Source organism: Galeopterus variegatus, unplaced genomic scaffold (genome assembly GCF_000696425.1).
Source record: "Galeopterus variegatus unplaced genomic scaffold, G_variegatus-3.0.2 Scaffold872, whole genome shotgun sequence".
In the NCBI taxonomy this organism is placed as follows: Eukaryota; Metazoa; Chordata; class Mammalia; order Dermoptera; family Cynocephalidae; genus Galeopterus; species Galeopterus variegatus.
In genome coordinates this window covers 377,963-401,301 of record NW_007726983.1, presented here as the reverse complement: position 1 = coordinate 401,301, position 23,339 = coordinate 377,963, and the positions used below count along the sequence as shown (strand labels likewise).

At 41.7% G+C, this 23,339-nt stretch overlaps 2 protein-coding genes across 3 annotated transcripts in view; one reads left to right on the top strand and one right to left on the bottom strand.

Moving 5' to 3' along the window:
- Positions 1 to 2,122: 2,122 nt before the first annotated feature.
- Positions 2,123 to 11,030, bottom strand: FAM72A (family with sequence similarity 72, member A). The gene is made up of 4 exons (XM_008573079.1): positions 10,879 to 11,030; positions 8,384 to 8,461; positions 5,556 to 5,680; positions 2,123 to 2,217 (listed from the first exon to the last, which is right to left on the bottom strand). The coding sequence occupies exons 1-4, from the start codon at positions 11,028 to 11,030 to the stop codon at positions 2,123 to 2,125; spliced, it is 450 nt and encodes a 149-aa protein (XP_008571301.1).
- Positions 11,031 to 14,860: 3,830 nt separating this feature from the next.
- SRGAP2 (SLIT-ROBO Rho GTPase activating protein 2) overlaps positions 14,861 to 23,339 on the top strand; it is a 255,587-nt gene continuing 247,108 nt past the window's right edge. The window contains exon 1 of one of the 2 annotated variants that reach the window (XM_008573077.1): positions 14,861 to 14,981. In XM_008573077.1, the coding sequence (XP_008571299.1) occupies positions 14,915 to 14,981 (67 nt within the window). In that variant the 5' untranslated portion in view covers positions 14,861 to 14,914. The remainder of the gene's footprint in view (positions 14,982 to 23,339) is intronic. The other variant, XM_008573078.1, reaches the window with a different exon arrangement.

Here is a 23,339-nt window from a genome sequence, read left to right as displayed (position 1 = left end):
AAACTTTATTAATCCATTTTCTATTTAAAATCAGCTTTCCCATAATCCACTTAGCCAAAGGTAGCTAATGTGAGTAATTTGCAATATTCTCCAGCTGGAGAGGAATCACGTTTGGGGCTTGCTTCAATCAGTGCACCTCTGTCTTGCTTTTGCTCTTCATAGAGCCCCTCAGTCAACCACAGCCTCTGAAGGCATGAGCTGAATGGAAACCAGATGAACTTTATTAAATATTAAACTTGCCACATTCTCTACTCTAGCATTAAACTTTTCTTCTCTAATTGGACAAGTTAACTGAAGAAGTATATAATGTAGTATTAACTCTTTTTTTTTCCTGCTATCTATTATGCCCACCTTCTTCCAGAAAGAATTTGAGAGGTTAAAGAAAAAAGCAATCGAAACCCCAAAACAAATTGTTTCGCATTCGTTCCTTTGGTTTTTTTGATGACTTTGTCAGTGTTGACAGTCAGTGTGAATGACTTCTGGAAAAGTGTTCTAGGTGCTAGTAACAGCATTTCCTGAAGTACCTATTATCTTGGTTTACAGCAAATGATTCTTTCAGTGCTCACAGATACTTTTACCCTAAGACTCAGTATGAGTTTGTTCAACCTTCAAATCAGTCACTTCTGCCCTCACCTAGGGTACATAACAATGTAGTCAGTTACCCAGCATGTATCCTGGCTAAGTAAGATCATAATGATTTCTGTCTGGAGGTGCTCAGGGGGTATGGCATAAAGATTAGGAATGAGTGCTCTGGAGTCAATCTGAGTTTGAATCAGGCCACACCTCTGACTGGTTACGTGACCTTTCATAAATTACTTAACCTCTCTATGTCTCACCTGTCGTATCAGTAAAAATATAATAATAAAGGTACTTACCTAGTGGGTTTGTTGTGTGGAGTGAGTTAAACGTGTAGAACACTTAGAACTATGTCTGGCATAAAGTAAGTACTCAATAAACATTAGCCCTGATATTCTGTACTTTATATGCTATCTCTCTATGTTTTTAGGTAAGATAAGGGCATATAATAAAAAAATTAAAGGAAAGATGATCATTTTTAGAACAAATTTTATTTACAAAACCACAACTTAGTCTGATTTGGTATCACTATTGACAAAATGCCTACAATTGTGATATCAGCTAAGGAGATACATCAATTCCAGCTTTACATAAAACCAGAATCCAGCACTATCCCAGTTTCCTATTCCTGTGTGGCTCTAAATGCAGCTTAAGAAACAACGACAACAAAAACAACAACAAACAACTCTTTATAATGTACAATGGCTTAAGGAAACCACTTCTTTAGGTTTTTTTCTTTTTTTTTTTTTTAAATTTAAGGGTTGGGATTGAGACTATTCATCTAAAATTTGTTATTTACAGAGAAAGCCCTAGGGAATGGGGTAACTTAAAGACTAAAGAAGGAGGTTTATCTGGCTTTCATAATATAGAACCCATAATGGCTTTAGAAGAATGTAAATAAATAATGTTGGTAAACAGTATATATCCATAATCTTCTGACAAAATCATTTATCTAACACAATGCTGAGGAACCAAGAAAATTCCCTCATATATTTTAAAGATTTAATTTACTCTGTTTGCTGACTCAGAAAGTCTTGCTCCATATTAAAGCAGTTATCACCAATAGAATATGAAAACCAGTACCCACGGAAAGCTAATAGCCTATTTTTTAAAAAAAAATCCCCTGTTAACACTAAGTTGAGCTTGATACATAAATGATTGATATATGTGTGGGTACTAATGCCCTTTATTCAAGAATGGAAAATTAATGATATCTGGCATCAAGTTGTAAGAAAAACTTCCCCAGATTGGAAGGTAGCTGAGTGATATGTGAAAAAATCTTCTCCAATGTGAATTTAAGAATACACCTATACTGGGCAGAGGGGTAGGATGGGGGGAGGAAGAAGTAGAAGTAGAACAACTATCAGCTGAAATTAAACTGAGGTAATTAATTTGAGACAGCAAATAAATAAATCAACAAATGCCCTATTTTTGTTCCCCCCGCAAAAAACCACTTGCAAATCCTCACTAACAATTTAAAAGTCAATCCATTAATACATATTTTAAATAGGAAAAAGTTTGAATATTTTACATATCATAATTCCATTCATCGAATACACTCCTCTGCTGAGATATCTAACTCATCTTCATCTGTACTTTCTTCTATTTCTGGCAAGTTGCCCCAAAGTAGGATGTTTACACCTGAAAATAAAAGGTCATAAAATTTTTTAGTGCCGACAACTGTTACAACTCAGAAGATGAAACAAGAAACTTTACATGTTAACATTCTTATGTAAACCATAGTATAAGCAGTAAAGAGAATAGCTACTAAAGAATGTACTGCAAATAAAATTAATATTATACATCTATGACATAAACATTCTTTCAAGTCTTTTAAGTAAGAGCTTGAATTCTATAATCTTAGAATTCTGAAGGATCCTAGGAGTCCGTTTACACAAACCCTGCCTCCAGCAACATTATACCATAGTCACTCTACATGGATAATTTCCTTATCTATTTTAACTACCTTTAAGAAGAAGCTCTCACAAGACCCTTTTAGATTAACTGCCTCTTTGGAGGTTGCAAGGAAAAGTCCTAAATATGTCTCCTCATCTCTTCAATAAACATAGGAGTAGATGGTGCCATTTTCCTGACTGAAAAAAAAGTAAGGGTTTTGAGCTAGTTATAAACTGTGATCCTTGATATATAGGTGGGTTTCAGTCTACAGACTGCCAATGCTGAGCTGTAAACTATAGGGCCAGATTGTGGCAGTCAATATAAAGAACAAAACAACAATTTAAAATCTCATTGAGATTGGACACTCAGATTTCATTTTGAAGAATCCAGCACAGCTTTATAGTACAAGACCAAACATATGGTAAAGGATAATGAGTTGGTTTATTCTGGACATGTACTATGTTCTATAAAAAAGCACTAAATTGGGGGAAGAAAAAAAAGAGAGCTCCAAGGAAGTTCAATAAGAAAAGCAAATCTCAAGATGTCCAGTTATCACTGTCAGCACAAGGAGGACTCAGCTACACTGGACACCCACTTCACATACACTGAGATAGTGGCCACATGGTGGAATGTCATTAACCAAGGTTTGGAGATTTAGTTTGAATTCAGTTTCCACCAGTACCAGTATACCGTGGATGGTTTTACTTTTACTATAAATGTATGCAACCATAGACAATATATGTTATTGTTTATGTATTTAAAATTTTTATAGATTAGTATTATACTATATTGCATGTATTTTTTTTTCTAATTTGCTTTTTTCAGTCATGTTTTTGAGGTTTATCTATGTTGATATGTGTAGATTTAGCTCATTCATTTTTATTTCTTTAGTAGAGTATTCCACTGTGTGAATTTAAAAAGAAAATTGCAAATACAGCCTATCAGTCATCCTTCCTCTAGCTGCCCATCTTGCACAGGTGCTCAAGGAGAAATGCACAAGAATGTGAAATGCTACATTGTTGAAATAGTGGAAATAATTAACTGTCTGTCTTGTTTGAAAGAATAATCAGGAAAAAAGTTTGCATTTATTTGATGCTGCTTGGAACATAGATGTCTATCATATTATTTTCTGTAATAATTTTTGAGTTTGAATTGTTTATAATAAAAATCACTTCCCCACCCCCACCTGCAAGAATGAATGATGTTCTGTGTCTGGTAATATGGCACTGAAGAACTGACAGGATTAAAGAATTACTAGGCCAAATCTAAGTATAAAGTAGGACCCATAAAGGTAAATGGAGAAGAGCTGAAGCCACTTTGCCTTTGAGGGCATTTGCCAATTCCAGGGAACTTGAGCTGAGGTTTCCCAAAGCTCCTCAGGAAAGTTCTGGGAAATCAAGTCTACATGTGAAGACCAGCCTAGAACACAGACCTCCTGGGCTTCTTTTCATTCTAAACATTCTAAAATGTTATAAAGCTTATCTATATATTCCTCTGATGATGTTGATTCAGGTGAATCAAGGACAGTTCCAATGTCATTAGGAACCCTCTTTTACACCAAACATCTAGAAAATCTTGCTTTAAATCACAGTATTAGGGTTACGCAGGAGAAGGTTGATATTCTTGGAGTCAATGCTCAGAGCTATGAAGCAGCTCAGCACAATTGGTTCAAAGGAGAAAAAATAAACTAAGAGATTGGATCTGACAGAAGCAGCACCTTCCTTTCTCTGTTAAGAAGGGAGGAAGGAAATCCTGTGATACATCTGTTTCTCATGGATTAGATTCAATGCAAATAGAAGAATGCTGGTCTTTTATCTTTGAAAAATTGACCAATATTAAAAAGTAAATCAAAATTGAAAAATCTCCACCCTGTGTTTTGAATTCTATGCAGCAGGAAAAATAGTATCAAAGCAGAAATTTCCTTTAATGTGTCCCATGAGTAACACAAATATAAAACTGGAGGCCGAAATTAGGAGCCTATATATCCCACTTGGGAGTTCAGATAAGTCTTTGCTTGAAAATTGCCTTCTTAACATATTTGAGTCTTAAATTAAGACCCCCCAAATGATGGCTTGAGAACCACAGTTGAATCCTAGGTGGGGAAAAAAAAAAATCATAGACTATAAACATCCAAGTATAATTGATGTATGGGTTTAAAGACCCTAATAACCTAGCTTGTAATACATGATCTTTTGGTCTGTGAAGGCAAATCATATTTTTAAAAAAATGAGTATATTTTAAGTTCCAAAGAAGACTAAAACATGCACTTGAAAACCTGAGAGTGTTAGTGTCAACTTTTCTTTTTTTCTTTTTGCAGCTAACCGGTACAGGGATCAAACCCTGGATCGTGGTGTTATCAGCACCACACTCTAACCAGCTGAGCTAACTGGCCAGCTAGTGCCAACTTAGATTGTCAAGTTCCTTAAAGTCAACTTGGTTTGTTGTGTAAATAGATATTAGACATTGAGAACATGTGTCCTATAATAAAACTGAATGACTCCAAGTAATGTCAAAAGTATTATGCAAATACCTTTTAAGAATTGGTAGTATTTTTTTTATTAAAATAATTACTATAACATATTGGTGTTAAATATTTCCCTTGACCCAGAGATTCTATCATAATTTATTAATATAGATGTTAGAATGTCTGTTTTTATCCTGAAGCATCATCAAATACAGAGGTTATTTAGTCTTCTTCCCCTCAACTCCCACCACCTCCGCCTCCCCTCTTTCCCTTTCATACATGCTCATTTGACTATCAAATCTAATATCATCAGAAATTCTCTGGAGTCAGAATATGTATCAAGGCAGCAGTTTAGAGCAATTAAAATGTTAATTTAAAAAGACCAATAAATCCAGCCAAGTTTGAGTTCCTTAAATACAGTGATGAACACAGAAAGGGCAATGGGTTTTGGCTAACGGTTTTCATAAGTGAATGGTTGGTGAAAAAAGATCGAAGTTTCACTGTAGCTGATCCAACCCAGAAGAAAGCCTCAGAGGAATCTTGAAATGATTTATTGGGAGCTTTAGTCAGGTATTGATAGAGAAATGTTACAGGAAAGTCTAAGTCAACTGTTTCTTACCAGTGGAGTCTAGTCTGTTAATGTCATAAACTGCCTGGCTGTGAAACATCCAGAAGTGTCCATTGTTGCAGGAAAGAAGGCAGCAACTACATGGAACAGTCACATGATAACCCACAATGTTCCCACTGAAAAAAGAAAGTAAATGTTATTATATACCATGTAATACCTGGCCACATAAACATTTTTATGTGCTAATGTAAATAAATAGACATCATTTAGACCTCATTTCCTCTATATAACCTCCATTGCTGGGATCTTTGGGATGGGAGTTACTCTGATAATGTTTGTAGTTCTATCATCAAGTGGGAAAATAGTCTTTAAGTTAGTTAGGTGAAATAATACTAACATATTCTCGCATTTCTTTGCTAGTATTATTTTATGCATTCTACCTTTGGAAGCTAGCTTCTGGATGCCTTTAAGTTGTGATTTGCTCCGGAAAGCACCAAAATCAATGTGCTGTATAGACAAAATATATTAAATAAACTCAGATCTGTGAGTAAAGGTTTTTGCTATCCCCAGGACTGTGGCAAATTGGGTTCTTATATGTTCTAGCTCCATAACAGCACCTAAAAACTGTTTCAACAGATGGAGGAGTAGGAAGACAGCCTGAGTCCCTGTAAACCAAACACAAGCTGGCTGCTCTAATTTTAGTTTCAGTGTTTTTGAAGGAATTCAGAAATAAAGCAAATCCACAGCCTCCAGAAAGAGTTACAGAAGTTCTTACTGTCTTCAGTATTATCCAGATGATTATAAGTACCTTACTCTTTCACAAATTTTTTTACTAGCCAGTCATGTATTAAATAGAGGAAACATTTTATTTAGAACTTTAAAAAAAAATGGTAACACGAACTGTTTATACCTTGAGTTCTAAAAATTCTTATTATTGCTTCATCTCAGCCTGTGAGATGTGGGAGTCAGTCATTTTTGTGAGACCCTGTAACGAATACTATAAAAAGTACCAGCCCACCTAAAATATGTCTTCTAATCATAACCTGCTTGAAAGGCAAGCAAATGAAAACAAAAGTTGTTCTTGGACTAGGATTGACAGTTATTTGTAAGACTGTATTGCAAGAGTAAATTCTATGGCTTTAATTACCACCTATTCATTCATCATCCATTCATTTAAACACTTAAGTTTATTGAGCATCTATTCTATGCCAAGTACTGTTTAGGTGTTAGCAATACAGCAGAGGGTAAAACAAAGTCTTTGTTCTCATGGAGCTAACATTCTAGTTGGGATGCATCAGATCATTTTGCTTCCTCACTGAAATCCCTTCAGTGCCTTTCCACTGGCCAAAATGAAAATAAAAGAACTCCTCCATACCAAAGTTTAGATCTGCGCTGTCTAAAATAATACCCGCTAGCCACATGTGGCTATTGAGTACCTGAAATGTGGCTGGCCTGAATTGAGATGTGCTGTAAATGTAAAACATACCCTAGATTTCAAAGACTGAAAAATAAAATGGAAAATATTTCATTTATAATTTATGTCAGTTACATGTTGAAATGATAATATTTTGGATATATTGCATTAAGTAAAATATATGATTAAAATTAAGTTCACCTGTTTCTTCTTACTTTATAAAATGTTGTTGCTAGAAAAATTTAAATTACACATGTGGCTTGAGAATTTCTATTGTGGAACACTGCTGTAGATTATCTGAGTTCTGACTACATCTCTAATCGACTCATACTTCTCTCCCCACATGCTTATGTCTCAGCCACACCAGCCATCATCTTTTTATTCCTTAAACATGTTAAGCTTCTTCTCATCATGGGTTTTTTGTTTGCTGTTTTCTCTCTCTCCCTAGAACATTCTTCCTCTAGCTCCTTCTCATCCTTTAGGACTCAACTCCAATGTAAACTCTTTATGATAAGGATTCCCTGACCATGATATCTAAAATAGCTCTCACACACTTTCCCAATTTCTGTTGTAATTTTTTTTTTGGAGGCTGGCTGGCTTATCCAATTTCTATTGTTTTCTATCATTTATTATTATTTCCTTTGGAGTACTTCCCACCATTTTAAATATCTTATTGATTGATCATCTTCTCACTAGAATATAATGTCCAAAGGCCAGTGACTATCTTGTTTATTGCTGTTTATAGTCCCTATAACAATGACTAGAACATTATAGGTCCTTAATATAAGTATAGCTTGAATGAATAAATGAATGAATGAATCAAAGTCATTAGCACATAAGACTTTGCTAATGTAAATTATTAGGATAATTTATAACCCAAATCCCATTTAAATGAGAAAATCTCAGCTTTTTTCCTCTTAAATGGGAATAATAATATAAGTCTGTCTACCTCCCAAAAGATAATAGTAATAGCTCTTATCTGTGTTGTAATTTATAGTTTATTGAGCCTTTTAACATTCATAATTCATTTGATCTGCACAACAACTTTTAAGATAAATGCAGAGGACATTCTTAACAAGATAGAAATTAAATAAGGAAATGGAAGTGCAGAGGTTTAGAAGTTTAAGGAGTTTACTCAGATTACATAGGGTAGTGTAGGGCCAGGGCTCAAACCTGATTGTTATGACTGTAAATCCAAGTGTTTTTTCCCCTAAACTACATTGCCTTGTTCTGGAAATTAAAGGAAATATTTGTGAATGTATTTGAAAAATTTGAAAATCACACACAAAGGCAAAGTATCACAAGACCCTTTTAAAAAGTAGCTCTCAGTAACAAATGGTTTTGAAATGGCTCATTGCATGGTTTATAACAGTGCTCATTGCAGACCAGTGAACCTTTCTCTGTGCTTTGGTGTCGACATCCATCTTCTAAACCCAGAGCTGTGTAGAATATTGCTACAAGTTACCATCTTAAACATGCGATGTCCTTCAGTTTACATTTGCAAATTTTGGTGAAATAGCATCTTCCAATGAAGTCCACTGCGCTGGGGAAAGAAAAGCGTAGAGATAGTCAAATGTATTTTTTAAAAAACTTAATTGTGGCAAAAAAACTAAAAAAAAAAAAATCATAAAATCTACTGACAAACATTTTTAAGTGTATAGTTCAGAAGTGTTAAACACAGTCATGTTGTTGTGCAATGCATCTCCAGAATTCTTCCACTTGCCAAACTGAAACTACATACTTATTAAATAACAACTCCCCATTTCCCCTCCCTCCAGCCCCTAACCACCACCATTCTACTTTCTGTTTCTATGAATTTGACTACTTTAGATACCTCATGTAAGTGGAGTCTATACAGTATCTTTTTGTGACTGGCTTATTTCACTTAGTATAATGTCCTTAAGGTTCATCCATGTTGTAGCATGTAACAGGATTTCCTTCCCTTTTAAGGCTGAATAATATTCTATTATATGTATATACCACATTTTGTTTACCCATTCATCCGTCAAGTTGACGAACATTTGGATGGCTTCTACCACTTGCTATCGTGAATAATGCTGTTATGAGTATGGGTGTGCAAATATCAAGATCCTGCTTTAAATTCTTTTGGCTACATACCCAGAAGTGGGATTTCTGGATCATATGGTAATTCTATGTTTAGTTTTTTTAGGAACCACCATACTGTTTTCCATAGCAGCTGCACCATTTTACATTCCCACGGAATGCAAGGGTTCCAATTTCTCCACATCTTCACCATCACATGTACTTTTAATTGTAATTTGGCACAAATTTTGTAGATCCTAAGAGCTGAATGAGACTCTCAAATTTTGTAGATCCAAAGAGCAGAAAGAAGTAAAGTATATTTTGTAAGAGTCAGTTATTATCTGTGAACTCACCATGAACATCTGACAAACCTTCCATTAAAAAGAAGCTTATGTGTTCATTGATTCACACACATGTTAGCACATTAATCCATCACTATCATAAACATCTACAAACGAGAACAATAGAAAAGACCTGATTTTATTCTAAACTCTGGTCTAACATAACAATTCACCTATCTGAGCCCTCCTTATGATTGGTTATTGCTTACCACAGCTATTGCAAAGATGAATAGGTTACTATTTTAAATCTGTGCGTGTATGTGCAACTAAAAGAAAAAGCACTAGACAATAAATCATAGAACTTTTGCAAAAGTAGATTTTACATTTTTGCAATACACACATGCACACACACATATTTGCATACATACACGAACTTAAAATATTTACCCATTTATCTTTACAATAAATTACACCCTTTGGCTTTGCCATTAGGCATGGCTGCACTTAAACCAACTCAAAAGATTTCAAGGGAAAAAGAGTTCACAACTTTACTTGGGTATATTTTAAAAACTTTTAAAGTTTCTATCATTATCGTGAAATTCATTTTAAATGAATTATGGTTATCAGCCTGCTTCCTCTGGCTGCATCCAAAGACTTGAAGAATAGTTGTCCACTCATATTTTGGATAGTTACTTTCATTTGAAAAATAATGTTTCAATAAAGAACTAAATCTTGAAAATCATGTAGGACACATATGTTGACTATGGAAAATGAAAATACCTTTTAGAGCTAGAAAAGGGTGTATGTGAGTCCAATAAAATGGCTCTTTTTCTGTGATGTGTAGCAACCCAAAAGTGTGTAGTGGCTGAAAACAGATTTTAATAGGGTTCAATTATGCAAATAAATGTGTAATATCAAAAATAGGTGTTATAGGAGATAAGGATTTAATTTTAAGGCCAAGTCTCTCTCTCTTTTTTTTTTTTTGGCAGCTGGCAGGAATCTGAATCCTTGACTTTGGTGTTATCAACAGTGCACTCTAACCAACTGAGCTAATCTGCCAGTCCTTAAATCTATTTTTAATCCTATAAAAATCTATATAAGTCTCCCTCAGAAAGAGAGAAAAAGAGAGAAAGAGAGAAAAGAATATTGAATCCGATGGAGAACGGATCTAATTCAGCTTTCCAATTGCAAATGGTGGTAGAAAACTATGATGTGTGTGTGCGTGTGCGTGTGTGTGCGTGCGTGTGTGTGTGAAACTTTATGGATAAAAACGAAAAGCTTAAATGACTTCTCCTCTCCAATAGTGCAGAAAATTTTGCCTAGATTTACCTAGAGACTAGGTCACGACTTGATTCAGATTCAGTGAGATAGGATGGTTGGTTGGTCAGGGCACCGTGCCATCGTGGTCATATGACTATAATTGAACTAGAAACATTACATCAGGACTGACCACTTTGGCTAAACCACAGACTTTGTCCAGACAGTCTGCCCACTTAGATATCTCCAAGGGGATCATCAGACTGTTGGGAGTGGCTGGAAGACCAAAATAACCTCCTTGTTGACTCCCAGAGATCCAAGCCATACACTTTTCCCATTTAGTTAAAGGCTACCGTTGCCCACCACTAGCATGACTTACTTGGTAGGAGGGATGTCTGTAGAGAAAAGGTCTATTTCAGTATCAGCCAGCAAAACAGCCTTCATTCCCCTAGAGCTGAGCACTTGTTTACAGAATTTGCAACACAGTATGAGCACGCACCGGTTCTTGAAACTACAACTGTCGGTAGACATGGCGTCCCAGGAAGGATGAGGTGTGGGATGTTGAAAAAAGAAACAAGAGCAATACCCCTCCTACTTTGATTCCCAACAGGCTAAAAGTTGCGAGGCCCCAGGCTTCTCTAAACCCTAAAATTGGGAAGGAAAAGAGTTCTTTTCTGTTTTCCCGGTGGAAGGGTAAAAGTAATATTTATTGAGTAGAAACAAGGGAGAGCAGCAATTTGGTTTTCCTTTTAACTTTCGGGGAAGGGAGTGGAGTTTGAAGGGAACTTCTCAGCAGCTTTCTCTTTCTGCTGACTAAAAGGATCCTCTACCCTTTAGCTCCCGCCCCTTCAGCAATCCCCTCAGTCTTCTCCAGTCTCTTTTATTTAAAGCTTCTCTCTTAAGACTTCCCTCTCCAGCATCAGCCCCTCCCTCGCAAAGCTCCAATTCCTCAGTCGGATCGCGGGCTCAGCGTCCCTACCCCCGCCTCCCTCTTCCCGGGATTCGGAAGCCCCCTCAGCTTTTCCCACAGGACGACCCTGGTTCTTCTCAATCCTCCCCTCTCTTCCGCGACCCTCCTCCGCTGTGCTCGTCCGCGGGCCCCCTCCCGGCCGCCTCAGGCCCTCAGCGTGCTCGCGCTCGCGCCGTTTCTCTCGCGTCCTCCATCCCTCAGCTCTCCTTCGTGCCCCCTCAGGTCTCTCCCGGAGCGGCCGCTCCTGAGCGCGCAGTGGTTGGTGGTGGCGGGACGGGGCAGAAGTCGCTTTTTTGGCTCAGTCAGCGATTGCCTCTGTCACAGAACACGTCGTTTTTTGCTCCCTCTTCCGTTTTATCTGCCTTTCCAACCGGCTGTCAGTTTGAATTGCCAGCGCTACGCACCGATTGGGAGAACTAGAGAACGCCCATGTCCCGCATTGGAAGGCCTCGGCCTTCCGCTGACGAGAGATTACTGGCTTGGAAAGCGTACGCCCCGCCCAGTAACGGTGCCGAGACCAGCTCGGTTTTCTGATTGGTCGATCTTGGCCCCGCCTCCAACCTCATTGGCCGGCTTCGGGAGGTTTGGGCTAACCCTCTTCCCGCCCCAGTGAACGTGACAAGGAACGCCCTTCACGTTTCTTATTGGAAAACATTCTACAGTCCCCGCCGGTCTCTACTCTCTATTGGTTAAAATTCTCCGCAACGCCCCTTCTATCTTCCCCAGTCCAATTGGTCGTACCTTCTCTCAAGAGCTTGTGTGTGGTTGAGGGTTCCATCTTAATCCCTCCCATAGGTTCTACTTAGGGTTCGACAAGCTGGGGAGGAGCTAACTCTGTGACCACGCCCCGGCAGTGCTGGTCACACCTCCAAGTTTCGCTAGCTCCTCCCCGTCACTCCAGGCTTCTCGGGATCAGCTATTCCTATTGGCTATAGGCCCCATCGGTCGATAGAAAACGAGCGGTGATTGGCAAGGGGGTGGGCTCTGCTTCCCGGCGGGGTCCTGTGGAGTTGGCGGAGGCTCCCTGAGAGGACAGGGGGACCGATCTGCGTAGAAGCGGGTGGCGGGGAGGAGAGGGGAGGAGAGCTCTGAGTGGGAAGCGGAGCCGGGGGCCTGGGACCCGTCGCGTCAGAGCCAGGTAAAGGCTCCTTCCCTCCCCCCTTTCTTCCTCCCGGCCACCGTGCTGGAGCCCCGACTGAACAAACCCGGGCTGGGGCGGGAAGGAGAGGGCGCGGATGCTGATCGCCGCATCGCCTTAGCGGTGCCGCCCGGAATCCCTCAGACCGTCCTCCCCACACCCCCATGACCCTCTCCAAATCTCTCAGTACAGCCCATAATACTTCTCAGGACTGCATGTCTCTCCGCCCATCACCGCACAGTCTGGGTCTCTGCCCGGGCTCACATACCGCAGTGCAGCCCGCACCCAGCCCCCTCCCCAGTTCCTCTGCACACAGACAGCCTTGGTCCACCTTGGGGCGGCTGTCGTTGGCATCACCCGTAACCATCGGCTGGCCTGTTCCCCTGTCTCCAAGCCCTGGCAGACAGCCGGGTCACAGCCTAGGACCCAGAAGGATGGGTGTCCCTCACAGCTTCCGGGGCTATTCCCCTGTTCCACCTCCCGGCCCGCCCCAAGGGTCTCCTCTTCCCCCACTCCCGCTCCCAGACCCACATCTCGGTCCCCAAAGTTGCTAACGTTCTTGGGTTTCACGTAACACCGCGGCCCACGATAGTCTCCTAACTCCCCCTCGCCCCCAAGGCAACCCTCTCCTTGCCCTTTCCCCGCCTTCCAAGCGTGTGCAGCTCCAGTTGTCCCCGGGCTCCGGTCCAACCTCAGGACCCCACCTCACACCCGCCTCCCCGCTTCCTGCCTGCCTGAAACACGCCGCTTCTGCTCCTTCCTCCCTCCGTTCGGCCCTTCCTCCAGCCGCGGGAAGTGGGAGACACTAGCGGGAGCCTTCTCCCGGCGCCCACAGGGTAAGGGGCGACCAAAGGGGGAGGGTCGCCGCTGTGGCACGCCCGGGAGCCAGACGCCGGGCTCTGCGCTCCCGCCTGCTTTACTCCCGCCTCCGGGGCCTTGGCCGGCGCGGGATCTCCTCGGGCACCTCCTGGTGCGAGGAGTCGGGACTGCGACCCTCACCGACCTCCCCCACCCCGAGCTTGGGTTTGGGTGCGGTGTCTGGGATCCTTGGGTTTGGGTGACAAAAAATATTGGGGGTGGCATTTAGAGTCACTCTCGTCCCTGGCTTGGTGGAGGCGACGGCTGCCTTCTACTCTCCGGTTTTCCCGTCTCCGACCCTATCCTCTGACCCGTTTCCTGCTTCTGCCGACCACATTGTTTTCCTGGATGTGTCCCGTGCCGAGCAGCCTTTTTCCTTCCGATCCGCCCCCCCCCCAACATTTGGCTGCCAAGAGCAGCTAGTAACCAAAAACAAAACAACTGGGAGGAGGGGCGAGAGGGGAAGAAAAGTTGTGTCCGGGTGGCTTGTCCCTCCCCGGCTTTGATCCCCTTTGATGTCCAGGGAGGTGCCCCAGCCTGGGGTCAGGGACCGCGTCGGGGGCAGGGCCGGGAGGTCCCCTTCGGGCTGGCCGCTGCCCAGCGCTGGCGGGGCTCGGGAAGCCGCCGAGGTGCCAGTCCCTGCCCGGAGCCCCGCGTTCCCGCCGCAGTCCCCGCCCGGAGCTCGCGCAGGCGGCTGCTCCAAAGTGTTTTCTTTCAGCCTTAAAACAAAATCCGGAGGGAGCTTCCTTCCTCCCCATCCCGCCGTGCCGGGCTCTGCTGGCCGGGCGGCACTTGCACTAGATGAATGGGCCCAGGCCGGGCTCTGAACGACGTTCCCTACCCCACCCCCGCCGCGATTAGGATCTGCGCTGGGGCTGATCGCCCCCTCCCCCCTTTCCTGCATTTACAGGCAAGTGAACCGGAGCAAACGACTTCCGATCCAGTCCGTGCTGCTGCGGCTCCCGTTTGGGATTTGATTTGCAGCATCTTCGAGCCTGTACGACAAAACGCGAAGCACACCAGGCCCTCACCCGGCACCCCTATACGCACCCACTCCTTTCCCGGGACACAGTTGGGCGCGTCCACACCCCCGCACCCCCCACACCATGTTGTGCGGAAGGACTTCCACTCCCCGCCTGTGTCGTTGATGTCAGACCCCAGGCCAGCCTCCGGGCTCTGCAGTTCTCCCGGCTAATGCTGAGGCTGCGGCTCCGGCTCTAGCACAGGAACCAGCCGCCGCCGCACCCAGCCCCAGCGCCCACCGTCTGCATGTGCCCGCCGTAGCCGCTTGCCCAACCCGCAGCCGCGCTCCCCGGAGCGCTGGAGACCACCGCGGGGGGCCCCTTCTGCCCTCGGGAGAAGCGGTCTTGGAGGTATTGATTTCAGTGGTTGGATTTTTCCCGCGGATCTATCAATTCACAATTTGAATTTGGAAGAAAGAAGGAAAACATGACGTCTCCAGCCAAATACAAAAAGGATAAGGAGATCATAGCAGAGTACGATACTCAGGTCAAAGGTAAGGGCTTCGAAAAATAGCATACTGCAAATGCTGTGTGGACTGATGAGGCATGTATTCGACCCTGATTTGCAGGCTGTTCATTTCTTTGGGTGGAGCAGGTAGGGGCAGGCTGACCCCAGAGGTGGTTTCTTAGGTGGGTCTGAGCCACTGAAGGTTGGGCAGTGCCAGGGGTCACAGGCACTGGCAAGGAATTCTCAGAGTGGGCTTTAGGATTGTCTCTGTGGGGCTGGCCATTATTTTGGTAGCCCTTTCCCCCAGGCTGGACAAGATGGGGGAAGGGCAGGAGGCTCTTGGAGAAAGGCGCAATTTGCCTCTGGGTATCTGGGTCAGGTTTCCTTGAAGGACAACTGAAATCTGACAGGTGTTTGGACATTTATTTCAGAGGGTGAAGAGGAGTCCAGACAGAGAATGGCAACCTTGAGAAGGTGTACCATTTGGGGAGAATAGGGAGAGGCAGGGTTTTTTCTTATACATCATGTTAAAACATGATATTTGCTATGGCATTGGGCACAGAAAGTCGATAGCCACCTTGGATGCACCTTGTACCCATCTTGTCTCTGGTTGCCCTGCATACAGTCAGAGATCAGAGAACAGAAAGAATGAGGCCACCCACACCCGGTCTCCGCCCTCACCTATATCTTAATAGAGTTGGGATGTTAGGGTTGCTGGGTGGTGCTGATTCTGGAAGATGGGAATACTTAATTGTTTAATCCTTCTGTGTTCTCGCCCTCTGCTCCACAGTACGTGGTTTTAAAGCCCCATTTCCCTCTCTGCAAAAATGTGAAGGGTAAAGCAAAATGTGGACCTGCAGAAAGCAAGTGACCTGTCTCCTCAGCTAGTCGACTGCCTGATCAGAGCCCACACCCAGATAGCCTTTTCTTAACCAGCAATTCCCTTAGGAGGGCTTACTGCCTGTTAAAGAGCCCCAGCTTGTGTTTGTGCAAGGCACTGTCCCTTCCTGGTCAGTCACTGGAAAGAGCCATGTGGCTCCAGCCCATTGAGACCTTAGCTGGGGAGTGGGAGAGGTGGGTGGCCTTGAATGTTACACCACATGGTTGGAGCTCTGGGTTTTCCTTTGTTTCAGAGTACAGAGGGAGGGGCCCCTCCTTCTTTCCCTGCACCAATGCAAAGAGACCTTTTCCTATCGTGGAGAACTTGGGAAGGGCCATATCTCCCCTCTAATGATTGCTTGGGGTGGGGATAGGATAGAGCTTGAAATGGGCGGTTCCCTTACCTTTTGGAAGGTTGGAAGGTACTTTGAAGTCCCCTTTGTGCCTGCAGGATCTTTTTTATATCATCAGTTTGGTCAATGCTGGAGGTGCCCTAGGGGACCTTCCATCCACTTGGTTGCAAATATTGGTAGGTTTATTACAGAGATGGGGGAGTTGACTGATTGATAGCTTCAGTTGAACTGGGATTGAGAGAGATGTAGTTGTGAGTTATAATTGAGGTCGTGGCCTCTTGTCACTGTTCATAATCCGGCCCTGTTTTTGTAAACAATAGGCCACTGGCCTCCATGTCCTGTCCAGATGCACTGCATTCTGCTCCTGGAATCCCCCCTGCAGTTTTAACCAGATATGTCATTCTTTTTATTTAAACATGTCCTATTCTTAACTGTTGCCATAGGGAGTGTTAATAACTTTGACTTTCCCAGATTTCTCTCCAGAAGCGTGCTGTTTGACTGAGGTGCAAAGTGATTTTACATGTTTATTTTTTGGATAGGTGTTAATAGAACTGTATCTGCCAATTTCTTCTTGGTAAAGGATTTCTCACGAGTGTCTGAAAATTAAACACTTGTGTATTTGCAAACATTGCTCACTGAGGTGATGTAATGCAGTCGGCTATTTGGGGTTTCTCTTCAACCTTACCACAAGCAGGAGGCTGTTTTGCTTTGCTCTGATATTTTTCCATTGATACTATTCAGGATCATAGAATTTTATAGGTGGCTGAGCATGATGTCTTACCAGAGAAGGTGCCTGATGAAGGCTTATGGAACTGATTTGAATAGTTCAGTCCCTCATTTTACAGCTGAGGAGAGTACAGAGAACTGTAGAGGCTTGTCCAAGGTCACATAGCTAGTTAGAAGGCAGAAGCTGGTTAACTGGCTCCCAATTCTCTATTCTGTATCATTAGTATGAAACGTCATCTGACCAGGGTGGGAAAAATTAAAAAAACGTTAATGAGCCAAAATTCGTCAATGAATAATGGTAGTGATAGTGATAATAATAGATTACATTTTGGGTGCTCATTATGTTCCAGCCTGTCCCAAGTGCTTTATATGAATGGTCTGATTTAATCCTCATATCAACCCAGGAAGTGGGTGTTATTGTCACCTTCTACTTACCACATGAGGAAACTGAGTCTTAAAGAAGATCAGAAGCCTTTCCAAGGTCACAGAGCCAAACCATGGCAGCTTGACTTCATTTCTTTATTCATTAACTATTTATTGAGTGCCTACTATGCATTCTAGGGGCTGGCAATATAGCAGTAAAGATGACAAAGTCCCCACCCACATGAAGCTTACATTCTAGAACTTGTGCTCTCTATGGAAGAGCACAGAACTTGGAAACAAAGGACCCGGATTCTGGGTTGGCTCTGCCTGCCACTAGCTGGAAGCCCTGGGTCAGAATTATTACGAGTTTCAGCTTTTTATGTATTATATGGGACTCATGGTGCCTTACTCCTCTTACAGATGCCAAGATAAAGAAAATTGCTATAACCGCGCAACAGTTTAGTGGTTGTGGTTAAGAGCGCAGGTTTTATAGTTGAAGAGATCCAGGTTTAAAACAGTTCTGCTACTCACTTGCTTTGCACCTCGGCCAGTTATATGACTTGTCTGAGCCTCAGTTTCGTAATTTGGAAAATAGGCAGAAATAATATGCATTTCTTACGGTGGTTGTGACGAGTCGATGAGATAGTACATATAAAGCATTTAGCACAGTGTCTGGCACTTGGAAGTGCTCAATAATGGTGCTGTCTACTTTGTTAGTCAGTCTTTCTTGTTGAAAAGTCAGCCGACTGTTAAAGCTGCATTGCATATTCATTCCCAAATAGGAAACAAGTCCAGGAATGAACTTTGAGTTTCTAGTTTAATTTCATCCAGCAGTAACAAAAGGTATTTTGGGTCAGTCATTTAAAGCCCCTGAGACATGAGTTTTTTTTTCCCTGTGAAATGAACAGGTAAACTGTTTAATCGTCTGACCAGAGTCCTGGGTCCTGCTTTTCAATCAGAATGGTTTGAATCAAGTGGACTCTAAGTGGACTTTTGTGGGACCCTCTTTATCCCTTGGGTTTTGCCTCCCCTTAAACCACCTGCTTGCATGTGCCCTGAAGGGCTACTGAGGCTGCAGCACCAACCCTACCCCAATGTGGTTTTATGAGGGGCGTGCCTCCTTAATCAGCCTGCCTTGTAGTGCCTTCTTAAAAACCATCATTGTTTCTGGTTGTGGGTGTTCAGATTCCTTTGAAAGTTCATGCCTCTCAATGTGTGACTCGAAAGCAGTAATATTCTTAGTCTTTTGACTTTGCTCTTTCCTATTTACAAAGTGCTTTCATATACATTAATCTCTGGAAATTTCTTACAAACTTGGTCAGATTCATGGTTGTAACCTGAGGACTTTGGCCTGTTAGCTTTTTTGCTGGGATTGGAGCAGCAAAAGTTGGTAAGGTGCAGGGCATGGTTACCAAAGATGATAGCCTGAGTGGTATTTGAGTGAATTCACATCACTGTATACAGTCCCAGCTGTTGTCCTTTCCTTATTCATGGCTCCCTTTCCTATACCCTTTCCATACCTTGAGTTTAATTTACAGTCTCCCAGGAAGCTGAGACTGACAGTTAATGCAAATAATCCAGGAGGAATAATCTGAAACAGAGTGGCACTGTGTGCTGAGCAGTCAAATTCTCTTTCTTGAGAACGTTAGGGGTCTTGTCTTTTTTTTTTTTTTAAATGTTTTAGAACAGTGTGTATGTACTATAGAGCTGAGAAATTTTGTAATTTCCATCTGGAACACTTTGATAGAAAAAGTGCAGGCCTTTGCCTGGGACAGTTTAACCCTTTCAGGACCCTTTGAAAGCCAGAGATGAAATTTAAAACTCTAGTCATATTGTGTGTGCACATGCACTTGGGAATGCTGATTGCTGGTATTTAAATAAGCTGGTTCCCCCAGGAGGTCTGAGCAGTTCTTCACTCATGCCAACAAAGGTCTTCTCAAAAGTGTCTTTCCTCCCAACCCCCATTCCCCAAGGGAACTTTAAATATAATCAGTTTGTGAAAAGCTGCAGTAAAACATCTCATTGGAATCCCCAAGCAGATGCTATCATTTTCCTGCGAGATGATTGAGGGCTCCTCTTCCCTTGCTCAGGGAAAATACAGACTCTGCAGTAAGGTGAACTCCTGGAAGGAAATGAAGCCCTTGGAAAAATTCAAGTACAGTACTCTGCATCTCAGAGTTGAAAGACCCTGGAGGAAGGTGGTAGGCAAGGAGCCAGGGGATGCTGTGTGCTGTGCAAAGCAGAAATGGTTGGAAACAGTGTTCAGAAGGGATGCTTAGCTTTTCCAATTTCAGACATTCTTTTGGGGAATGGGAACAGAGATTTCCTTTGGAGAAGCCCATCTGGTAGTTCTGGCCACATCCATCATGCATCACACAGGTTGCAAGCTTAGACAAGCTCTGATCATTTCCCCACTATGAAATTTACAGTCTGACTTGGCCCTGATATGTAGGGTCCACCCCTTTTTAAAATCAGCACGTGCCCAGACCCTGACTGGTAAACTACCACTGTTCACTCCAGCTAAACTGTGCTGCTCAGTGGTGCCTGTAGAGTTCTCCTTCCAGAAGAGACTCTTTATGTGAATTGTGCTTACCTTACACCCTAGACCTCTAACGGCTACGTTAGGAAATATTATGTCATGTTGCTGGGAAAAAGCAGTTGATAGGTAGACTTTTACTCGTAATAAAAGTCAAGTGAACAGTTTTAAACTGGTGTCAACTCCAGAATGGACCTTTTAGGGAATCTGCGAAAGTTACTTTGAAGTTGTTTGATTTAAAAGTGAGTAATGGCCAGATTCCTGTACTGGCCAGCTCCAAAATATAAATAAATAAACAAGCTAATAAATACATAAAGGGATGTTGGGAAAATAGAATAATTTAATCAGGCCCCCTCGCCTTAGGTCAAGTTGGGGGTGGTGCCATGCATTCTTTGTAAGCAAATTGTGTGTGTGTATGTGGAGTTAGTGTGCATGGGCTGCGCCACCACCCTGGCTGGCGTTGACTGCCTCAGGCATCCGCTCCCCGCTGCCATGCTCTTGAACCTATGGCTTCCAAGGCTTCTAAGGACCTGTTTGCCGGTTACCTAGCTCATAGACCTGCCTGTGAGGGGTCTGGTGACCCAGTGTGGTGTGTGAAGGGTTTGTGACCCAGTCTGGACAATGGGCTTGAGGGGTCTGTGAGCCCCAGACCCAGCCCTAGCTTGATAATTGGCCCAGTCGGCAGGATTACCAGTAGGTAAAAGAGCTCAAGGGACCACTTAAAAATGTTTTTAAAAATTATAAAATAACATCTTTATGATTTTACAGTATACTCAGCCTTCCATATCAGCGAGTTCCACATCCTCAGATTCAACCAATTGCTTGTGGGGAAAAAAAAAAACAATAAAAAATAACAATACAATTATAAAAAAAATACAAATATAAAACACAATATAACAACTATTTACATAGTCTTTACATTGTAGTAGGTATTATAAGTAATCTAGAGATGATTTAAAGTATACGGGAGGGTGTACGTAGGTTATACCACACAGTACACCATTTTATATCAGTGACTTGAGCATCCACAGATTTTCGTATGGAGAGCGGTGTCCTGGAACCGATCCCCCGCGTATACCAAGGGACAACTGTAATGTGTCATATTTCTTTTTCTCTCTTTAATTGTGACAAAATACACATAAGGCAAGAGTTATCATCTTAACCATTCTAAGGTGTGCAGTTGAGTGGCATTAAGTATATTCACATTGTTTTGCAAACGATGCCACACCATGATACATCCGCAAAACTCTTTTCATCTTGCAAAACCGAAACTCTGTACCCATTAAACAATAACTACTTATTGTTCCCTGCCCCCAGCCCCTGGCAACTACCATTCTACTTTCTGTCTCTATTTGACAACTCTAGGTACCACATTTAAGTGGAATCATGTAGTATTTGTCCTTTTGTGACTGGCTTATTTCACTTAGCATAATGTTCTCAAGGTTCATCCATACAGCATGTATCAGAATTTCCTTCCTTTTTAAGGCTGAATAATATTCTATTATATGTATATACCACATTTTGTTTATCCATTTATTTGTTGATGGACACTTGGGTTGCTTACATTTTTTGCCTTTTGTGAATAATGCTGCTATGAACATAGGTATATTCCTATCTTCTAAAAAGGTCCTTTATACCAAAGTTTTGCACACCTATATGTACATTTCTATATAGTCAGCTGTCCTGATATATTTTTTAGAGTTAAGGTTTTAATATATGCATTCATATTTTCCTACTATGAATATGTATCTATGTGCATAATATGAGCATTGTATGTTAACAATAAAATTTTATACCTTTTAATAATTACATGATTTACTAAATTTTTACTTTGTTTTTAACAACTTTATTGTGGCTTAATTGACATTTAATAAACTGCATATGTTTAAGGTATATAATTTGATAAGCTTTGGCATATGTTATACACCCGTGAAAACATCACAATCAAAATAGTTAACGTATAATTACCCTCAAAAGTTTTATCATTAAAACGAATTAATAAAATGAGTACTATAATATCCCTATTATAGAAAAGATATTAGCTTAAAGATAAATAAGTAAAAAAGCCAGGTATTACCAAGTTTTTTAAAAAAAGTAATAAATGAGTAATTATCTAAGCTACCCAGATTGGTTCCTGGAAAATTTGTTCGACCTTAATGAAAAAAGACCAGTAGTCTCCTAGGGAAGTTAAAAGTTGTGTCTCAGCTATTACTATGTTTTTCGGAGGAAGGATACAGGATGGAGGGAGAAATAAAAGGAAAAAAAATCTTGGCCGTGTAGGAGCTGACAAGAGACAGTATCTGTTTTCCTATAGACTTTGCTTGAATCAGTCCCCAGGGCCTCGTGCCTCTTTAGAAGGGGTCACGAGTGAGGCAGATGCACAGGGGAGGGGCTGGGGGCAGGGCGATCCCATGGGAGATATACTCAGAATGTTATGAATATGGCTTCTTTCCTCTAATGATTGATTCCCTATTGCCTGCTGAATAGAGACCAACTTTCTCAGGTGGACATGAACTTGGTCTTCAGTCTGGCTGCAACCTATCATTTCAACCATATTTCTTGTTTTACCTTAAGAAGATGGAAGCCTATCTGGACTACTTGCCATTCTTTAAACACATATACTATTAGCTAACATTTTGCTGTTTGTTTGGGGCTTACCATGTACTAGGCATTATGCTAAATACTTTACATAGATTATTTCATAATCCTTACACCGCCTTTAGGAGAACTGTATTATTATTATCCCATTTTGCTGATGAAGAAAGTGAGGTGTAGGACATTCATTAGCTTGTCCAGGGTCTGCAGCTAGTGAATGATGGAACAGGAATTAGAACCTTGGCTGTCACCAGAATCTTAGTTCTGAGTACTATTCATGGAATGCCCCTTTCTCCCTGCTCAGCCCCATATCCTCACCTATTAAAATCTCTCCTTTCTGGTAAAGCCCAACTTTCCTGGGATGCCTTCCTTGATCACTATGATGAGAAATGACCCTTCTCTCTATTTCACTCTCATTGTGCTTCTCCTTATAGATCTTGTATGGCATTGATCTTGTACTACCTTATGTTTGGAATATTTATATTTCAGTCTTGTCTCTTCTAGTAGACTTTTGTTAGGAATGTTTTGAGGTCGTGTAGTGCAATTCAAAGAATATAGGCTCTGGATCCAGCCCTCAGTTGGAGTCTTGTCAAATCACCTCCTTGCTTTATGACCTTGCCCTAGTAACTCAACTTCTCTTCCAAGCTTCCTCTTCTGTGACATAGAGATAAGACCTCTATGTCTTGTTGTTTATTGCAAATGTATGTACTAGCTCAGTGTATGGCAAATATTAAATGTTAAATAAGTAGCTCTTATTATGAGGTTCCTTCAGATAGGAAACATGTCTAGAACTATTGTAGCCCAAATGGTGGCTCTCAGTAAATATTTATTGACTATAATAATGAATGAATACATGAATGACCTAGATTACTGCAAATAATCTTTTTTTTTTTTTAAAGATGACCCATAAGGGGATCTTTTTTTTTTTTTTTTTTTTTTTTTTCGTGTCCGG

Coding starts and splice junctions, on each gene's coding strand:
- FAM72A (XM_008573079.1), bottom strand. CDS start 11,030: ATGTCTACCGACAGTTGTAGTTTCAAGAACCGGTGCGTGCTCATACTG. Junction 5,681..8,383: donor GACATCGCATGTTTAAGATG/GTAACTTGTAGC, acceptor TTCTTTTTTCAG/TGGGAACATTGTGGGTTATC. Junction 2,218..5,555: donor TAACAGACTAGACTCCACTG/GTAAGAAACAGT, acceptor TTTTATTTTCAG/GTGTAAACATCCTACTTTGG.